This window comes from Diprion similis, chromosome 12 (assembly GCF_021155765.1).
Source record: "Diprion similis isolate iyDipSimi1 chromosome 12, iyDipSimi1.1, whole genome shotgun sequence".
Taxonomy (NCBI): domain Eukaryota; kingdom Metazoa; phylum Arthropoda; class Insecta; order Hymenoptera; family Diprionidae; genus Diprion; species Diprion similis.
The window spans coordinates 1,917,169-1,924,245 of record NC_060116.1 but is presented as its reverse complement, the minus strand read 5'-3'; the positions used below and the strand labels follow the sequence as shown (position 1 = coordinate 1,924,245).

The 7,077-nt window shown below is 46.2% G+C and overlaps 2 protein-coding genes across 2 annotated transcripts; both read right to left on the bottom strand.

Moving 5' to 3' along the window:
- Window positions 1-2,650: 2,650 nt before the first annotated feature.
- LOC124413605 lies at window positions 2,651-4,960 on the bottom strand. Its single transcript, XM_046894326.1, has one exon. It carries the CDS (start codon window positions 4,958-4,960, stop codon window positions 2,651-2,653), a length of 2,310 nt encoding a protein of 769 aa, XP_046750282.1.
- Window positions 4,961-5,239: 279 nt separating this feature from the next.
- LOC124413604 lies at window positions 5,240-6,238 on the bottom strand. The gene has a single exon (XM_046894325.1). It carries the CDS (start codon window positions 6,236-6,238, stop codon window positions 5,240-5,242), a length of 999 nt encoding a protein of 332 aa, XP_046750281.1.
- Window positions 6,239-7,077: the final 839 nt, after the last annotated feature.

Sequence of the window (7,077 nt, the reverse complement as noted above, 5' to 3'; positions counted from 1 at the left end):
GTTTACCAATGCGGGCTGATGATTTTATTGAAAAGCACGCTGACTTCATCAATGGTAGAACAAAAATTGTTGATGCACAATCTGAGGTAATCATTCCGCCATCCTCACCAATTGTTGAAATTAAGTACGAGCACAGACCAATTGTGCAAATCGAGTCCCAACCACCCATAAATGTAGTTCAATCACGGACTTATGGACGGAGCATTCCGTTGCGGGGGTATCCCAAAAGACGGAAGGGGAATCGGCTCGATCAGCCATCTTAATAGGAGCCAATTGCGCGCCACGTTCAAACCGATCACCCCACATAATAATTACTATCGATGGAGTTTGCTGATAAATATAAGCTTAAATTCAGTGTCTTATTTTCTTGAATAATAATTTATATTGTTTTATTCAGAAGTAGTAATTTTTTTAATGATTATATGAATATTGACTAAAGTTAAATGTTTAACTATACATAGTAATGGCTTGTTGAAGTATTTTTTCGGGGTATAGAAATTAGGATTTTGGTGGGGTAAATTTACATTATTTAAGATACATTCTGTGATTGAATTTGCTGAAAACAGCGCCAAACTCATTTCTCTTTTCAAAATAAAAGTGAGGTACGATATTTATATAGAAATTGGTTTCGGCTCAGGGGTACGACACCTTATCTTGTCCACAGTAAATATTACCTTGGATCTAAATGAAGTCTCCTAGTCACAGGTAACGCCAAATCAACTCCGGTGTAAAATATCTGCAAAAAAACGTGGCTGTAGGTAATCTTCGCAATATGAAATGATGAAATAGACGTATGTACGGAATTTTAATTTTTTGTTGCAAAGACTAACAATATAACACCACCACATTATGCGGTTAAAAAAAACATATAACAGAATTAGGAAAGATGTGAAAAACATCTTGTAGTCTATCCCAGTAGAAACGAATGTAGTACGTATCAAAAAAATAAGTAGAAGATGACTGAATGTTGATATCAAATAACATGCGGTTACGTTCGATCCATATTTTTCTCCTGTCACTACTTGTTTTTTGCTAGATTAGATTAGGTGAGGATGGGAGTAAAATACGAATCACAGTTTTTCTTAACAAGAAACCAAAATTAACAATTCATTCAATAGGATAGAAATTGCTTGACGAGGTTCGAAGTTTACATCCTCGCTCAAGCTCTACAAGAGTGTAACTGAGGTAAACAAGGCATTTGCTGCCTTGAGAGTGTACGTAGTGAATGTGTTTGTGTGGTTGTGTGTGTGAGTCTGTTTTGATAATCTTAGGAAACAGTTCACGTGTGATTTCGAGCTTTCTCTCATGAATTCGGTGAGAATGCTGAACATTCCGCCCGCCTCGTCGGAAGACGAAATTGAGTGTCGAGTGCTCAGCGTACTATGAAATGGTTTTTTTTTGTTTATTGGGCTTCGTCACTTTTGAGTAAAGGGCAAAGCTTCACAACTGGGCGAGTTAACGATGATGTTGCTGTCTTAACAGTAGCAACGCGGATTTTTTTTTCTTCTCCCGAATGAACGTTAGTGACACTAGCTAAAGGCCACTTAGTCGGTGGTAATTGTTCGTTTTTTATAAGAACGAGGTCACCGATTTGCAGAGAAGGCTGAGGTTGTTGCCACTTGTGCCGGGACTGCAGAGTATGCAGATACTCAGATGACCATCGATTCCAGAAGTGACGTTGCATTTGCTGAATGAGCTGAAATCTTGATAGGCGTGAGTGAGGTAAGTTGACGAGAGACGGTTCCGGGACGGCAGTGAGGGGTTCACCTATTAAAAAATGAGCTGGCGTGAGCGCTGACAGATCGTCAGGATCGTCTGTGAGAGCTTGGAGTGGACGAGAGTTGAGACAAGCTTCCACTTGTGTCAGTAGTGTAGTCATTTCCTCGAAAGTCAAGGTGTTCTCGCCTAGCACTCGTCGAAGATGATGTTTTGTCGATTTCACCGCTGCTTCCCAGAGTCCGCCGAAGTGCGGAGCCGCTGGGGGGTTAAACTTCCACAACGTTCCATCGTTGGCGAGAATATTCGCGATTTTCTCGGATTCAGCAGAAGTTGTGACGGGAGGTGAATCCCGCACTTATTTGGGGGGGGGGGGGGGGGGGGGGGGAAGGAGGGAGACGAGAGACGGGGAAGAGTAACTTTACGAGCCGGCGTCGTGGAAAATCAAGGGTATCTTATATTTGACAGTTAACGAATCTTAAGAGCTAATTTGACAAAATGGGTCGGTCCCGCGTGGCGGCTGGTCACGCCCCAGCCGGTTAGCGTGTTTCTTAAATCTAAATTCTTAAAACTAGTGAATTAGTGCTAATGAACGTGTGAGTGAAAGGGGGTGGATGTGTGTGTGAGCGTGTGGATGTGTAGGGGGAATGGGGGGGCGTGTGGGTGTGGATCGGAGGGGTATGCAGTGTGTGGATGCAGTGATTGGCAGTGGCGGTGCGGAGCGTGGTTGGTGCACGGTAGAAGGGATGTATTTCAGCTGACCTTTTCGTTCGTAACTGGAGCTTCTGGGCATCCGGCGTCGTACGTCGTTGGCACAAGAGTGCCTTCTCCGGCCGGCCCGGCGCGTCTTCGGGTGCGCCCGGGCCGGTTCGGCATTGTTCGGCCCCGCTCCGCGGGTTTGGGGCTTATTGTGACGTGCACGCGGGGTGCAACGTCACAAAGTAGTAGCAAGGAGAGCTCGTAGTTCAGCGTCTGCTCCTACAAAATTTGTTCCGCAATCACTTGTAAGTGTAGCGCACTTTCCTCTGCGCGAAACAAATCGCCGGAATGCCGCCAAGAAGCTATCAGTGGTGTAGTCGGATACGGCTTCAAGGTGTACCGCTCTTGTCGAAAAGCAAACGAACACGGCAATGTAAGCCTTGTACGATTTGTGTCCCCTTCCTTTCGCAGTTCGAAGGTAGATTGGACCAGCGTAATCTACTCCAGAGTGGAGGAAGGGTCGAGCTCGGGTGACTCGAGCCTTCGGAAGATTTCCCATGATTTGAGTCGCTGTCGTAGCTCGGTGTCGCACGCAAATAAGACATCTGTGTATGACCGCTTTCACTGCAGTGCGACCACCAATCACCCAGTATCGTTGTCGGAGGGTGGCGAGAGTGAGCTGCACTCCGCCGTGAAGAGTTTCCTTATGATAATGTTCGATGAGTAACTTAGTCAATGGAGATCGGCTTGGTAGAATGTAAGGGTGTTTCTCATCAGGATCGAGAAGTGAGTTTTTTAGCCGTCCGCCCACGCGGAGATGACCTTTGTCGTCGAGAAGGGGGCTCAGTTTGAGAAGTTGCCCTTTCGAAGGCGTTTGTCCGGATTCGAGAAGACGAATTTCAGTTTTAAAATTGCGGTTTTGTTCAACTCGAATGAGACGCAGGAGGGCGGCAGCGATTTCAGATGGCGTGAGTGCTGGAGTTAGATTGCGTTTACCATTTTTTGTGAGATTGACACGACAACACCAAGCAGTGATTCTTGATAACCTTGTCAAGTTCGAGTACTTGGTGAGGAGATGGTATGGCTCGTCAATTTGTTCGGCGACGGCGTGAGACGTCAAACGAGTTTCTGGAAGATCATTCGGAGGTTTACGAGGACTGGACGGCCAGTTGTTAGCATCTTCGTGCAACCATTCAGGGCCTCTCCACCAGAGAGAGTGGTCTTGAAGGTCCGATGCGAGAACTCCTCGAGATGCGCAATCTGCCGGATTGCTTGCTGATTCAACGTGGTGCCAAATAGCATTCGGGAGAGAAAGTTGAATGTCAGCTACACGATTAGCTACGTAGGTTGTCCACTTGGTCGGGTGTGCACGTATCCACGCAAGTGTTATCGTCGAGTCTGACCAAAGGTGAACCGGACGATCGAGTTTGAGCATAGCAAGGATAGTTTTAGCTAGTCGCGTGACGAGGTTAGCAGCACAAAGTTCTAATCGCGGCAGGGAAACTTGTTTGACCGGAGCGACTTTCGTTTTGGACGATACGAGAGTAACCGAAGATTGTCCATCACGAATGATGCGCAAATACACTACAGCAGCATAAGCAAGCTGTGACGCGTCCCCGAAACCATGAAGCTCGACAGTCTGTTGCGATGAGTTTAATCCGAGCCATCGAGGAATGCGGAAATTCGAGATTGCTGGTAGATCTGAATGAATTTCGATCCAACGGTTGACTTGTTCGTCAGGTAAGGCGTCATCCCATTCGAGTTTAAGCAGCCACAGGGATTGCATGAATATTTTTGCGAGTATAACAACTGGTGCTAGCCATCCAAGCGGGTCGAAGAGTTGAGCAATACGCGACAACACATTTCTTTTTGTTAGAGGATGCTGAAGCTTGGTAGTGTTTAACTGGAAAAGAAAAGAGTCACTGCTCGATTGCCATGATAGCCCCAGCATGTGGAAGGTTTCCGGTTGCCAGACGATCGACGTTGTCGTGGCTCTGACTTCAGGCGTTAGATGTTCAAGAAGTTCTGGAGTATTTGAGGTCCATTTCCGTAGAGTGAAACCGCCCGCCTTGAGCAACTCGATTAATTCGTTTTGCTTGATCAAGGCACTGGTGATGTCGTCAGCACCAGATAAAACGTCATCGACGTAGACGTCGCTCGAAAGTGCTGAGGCTCCAATTGGGAAGCGATCCCTTTCATCATGAGCGAGTTGACGGAGCACTCTTATTGCGAGGAAGGGAGCACACGTGAGGCCGTACGTTACCGTGCGAAGACGGTAAGTATTAATTTCCAATGAGGAGTCCTTTCTCCAGCAAATTCGTTGAAGATCACGATCCTCTTCATGCACCAATACTTGTCTATACATTTTTTCCATATCGGCGGAGAACACGACTGCGTGCGCTCTCCATCGAAGTAAGATGCTGACGAGTTCAGGCAAAATCTTTGGGCCCACGTGAAGATGATCATTTAGAGAATGTCCGGCGTTAGTTTTCTGCGATCCGTTGAAAACGACTCGAAGCTTTGTAGTAGTACTTGACTCTCGCATTACACCGTGATGCGGTAGATAGTAGGACGTTTTTGGTATTCAGCTCGTTGACGAAATGACTTCCATGTGGTTTAGAGTTTCATACTCTGTCATGAAGGCAGAGTAGGCTTCGAAGAATTTGGTGTCCTGTGAGAAGCGATGTTCCATTCGGTGTAGCATTTTCGTTGCCGGAATGTAGGAGTCACCGAGAGAGTCAAGAGGTTTCTTTAGAGGTACGTACCGAGAGACGTACGACGACGAGAGACGAAACAGAGACGTACTGTGTATCTACCATCTTGCTCACGAGAGTGTGTTTGATACGTGAGATTTGACTCCCTGATGAGGCGACGAGCTGGATGGTTTTTTCGAGTTACGAACAGCGCTTGAGGGTGCGGTTTTCGTAGATGCTGAGCTTTCGCGAGGTTTTGTCGCTCCTTCGAGGGCCTCGATGGAGCAAATGCGATTCTCGAGAAAGGATTGCAGTTCCTTGAAAGTAGATGGTTCCTTTTTTGCTCCGACAGAGGCTTCCCACTCGCGCCGAGATTGCTTATCTAACTTTTGCACTGTCATATACACGATAAAATCGTCGCAATTGTCAACGGGGCGTCCTAATGCCCTCAATGCACCGAGTGCATTGGAGGTTCCGTTGTAGAGGACCTTCAGATCCGAGGAGGACTCCGAGGTCATAGCTGGGAGTGAGAAAAGGCTAGCAATTTGAGCATTGGTTAATAAGCGAGTTTTGTCATATCTAGAGGAAAGAAGCTGCCACGCGACTTCAAAATTGTCAGCAAGGGAAGGCACTGAAGCAATTAGGGAAGAGGCTTCCTTTGTTAGATTAGTTTTTAGATAGTGCATTCGCTCTATTGGCGACAACGGTGCGTCAATCACCATAGACTTGAAGAGATCGCGAAAGTTTAGCCATTCGGTAAAGTCTCCCGAGAATTTTGGGATATTGATTTTTGGCAGTGATTGTCGTACTATTGGAATGGGGTCATCTCTTGCAACTTCGGGAGGTCTGTCAACAAATACACGAAGATAGTCCAATAACTTTCCTTTTTGCGTGAGATAAATTTCTTCCGTTGTTGAGAAAAAATCTTCTGTAAAGTACCTCATTTTCATGTCGTCGCTTGATGCTCCATTTTCAATTTTATCGTGATCATTTTGGAATTGTCTCCATTTTTCTTCGAGTGCCTGAAGTCGGGCTTCAAGTACTCCTTGAGTTATATTTGCTTGACCGAGCTTTTTGATATTGTCGTGAGTACGAGAAATTTGCCCAGAGAGTCTGGCTTGCTTCTCCATGCGTGACTGCATAATTTGAGAGAAGGAAAGAAACTGCGACCGGAATTCTAATCGTGATAACAGTCTGAGATCGCGAAATGTGAAAAAAAACCGAGATAGCTGCGACGTCAGCAGAGCGCGCGAGTAAGAGAAGGAGACGGGTAATAGTAGTAGTGGGAGCGATGGCACACCGCGTGGCGAGGGTCTATAGTCTCTTGCCACACAAGGCCACAGCGACACGAGCACGAAGAGCGCTTCACTTGTATTAGTTTCGTAGCGACGCGCACACACGTAACCGATACACTTCGTTGGAACAACGATACAGGACCCCAATACCAGCGATACTGGGGGGAGCACGCACTACACGCGGACACTGATAGATACGATAGCGATGAGACACGAGACACGAACACACTCGCACAACTATATCACCACGCACCAACACTACCGCGACCCGTATGTGTGAGAGCGACCGAGAGTGTCGATGAGGTTGACGAGATTTTCGTTTCGAAATAATCGACACTTTTCCGAGTTTCTGTTCGTGTATTCACTCCAATCCGGCTCGAAGGACCAAATGTTTTTTGCTAGATTAGATTAGGTGAGGATGGGAGTAAAATACGAATCACAGTTTTTCTTAACAAGAAACCAAAATTAACAATTTATTCAATAGGATAGAAATTGCTTGACGAGGTTCGAAGTTTACATCCTCGCTCAAGCTCTACAAGAGTGTAACTGAGGTAAACAAGGCATTTGCTGCCTTGAGAGTGTACGTAGTGAATGTGTTTGTGTGGTTGTGTGTGTGGGTCTGTTTTGATAATCTTAGGAAACAGTTCACGTGTGATTTCGAGCTTTCTCTCATG

Excerpts from the sequence above, each read along its gene's own strand:
- LOC124413605 (XM_046894326.1), bottom strand. The coding sequence starts at position 4,960 with ATGCGAGAGTCAAGTACTACTACAAAGCTTCGAGTCGTTTTCAACGGA.
- LOC124413604 (XM_046894325.1), bottom strand. The coding sequence starts at position 6,238 with ATGGAGAAGCAAGCCAGACTCTCTGGGCAAATTTCTCGTACTCACGAC.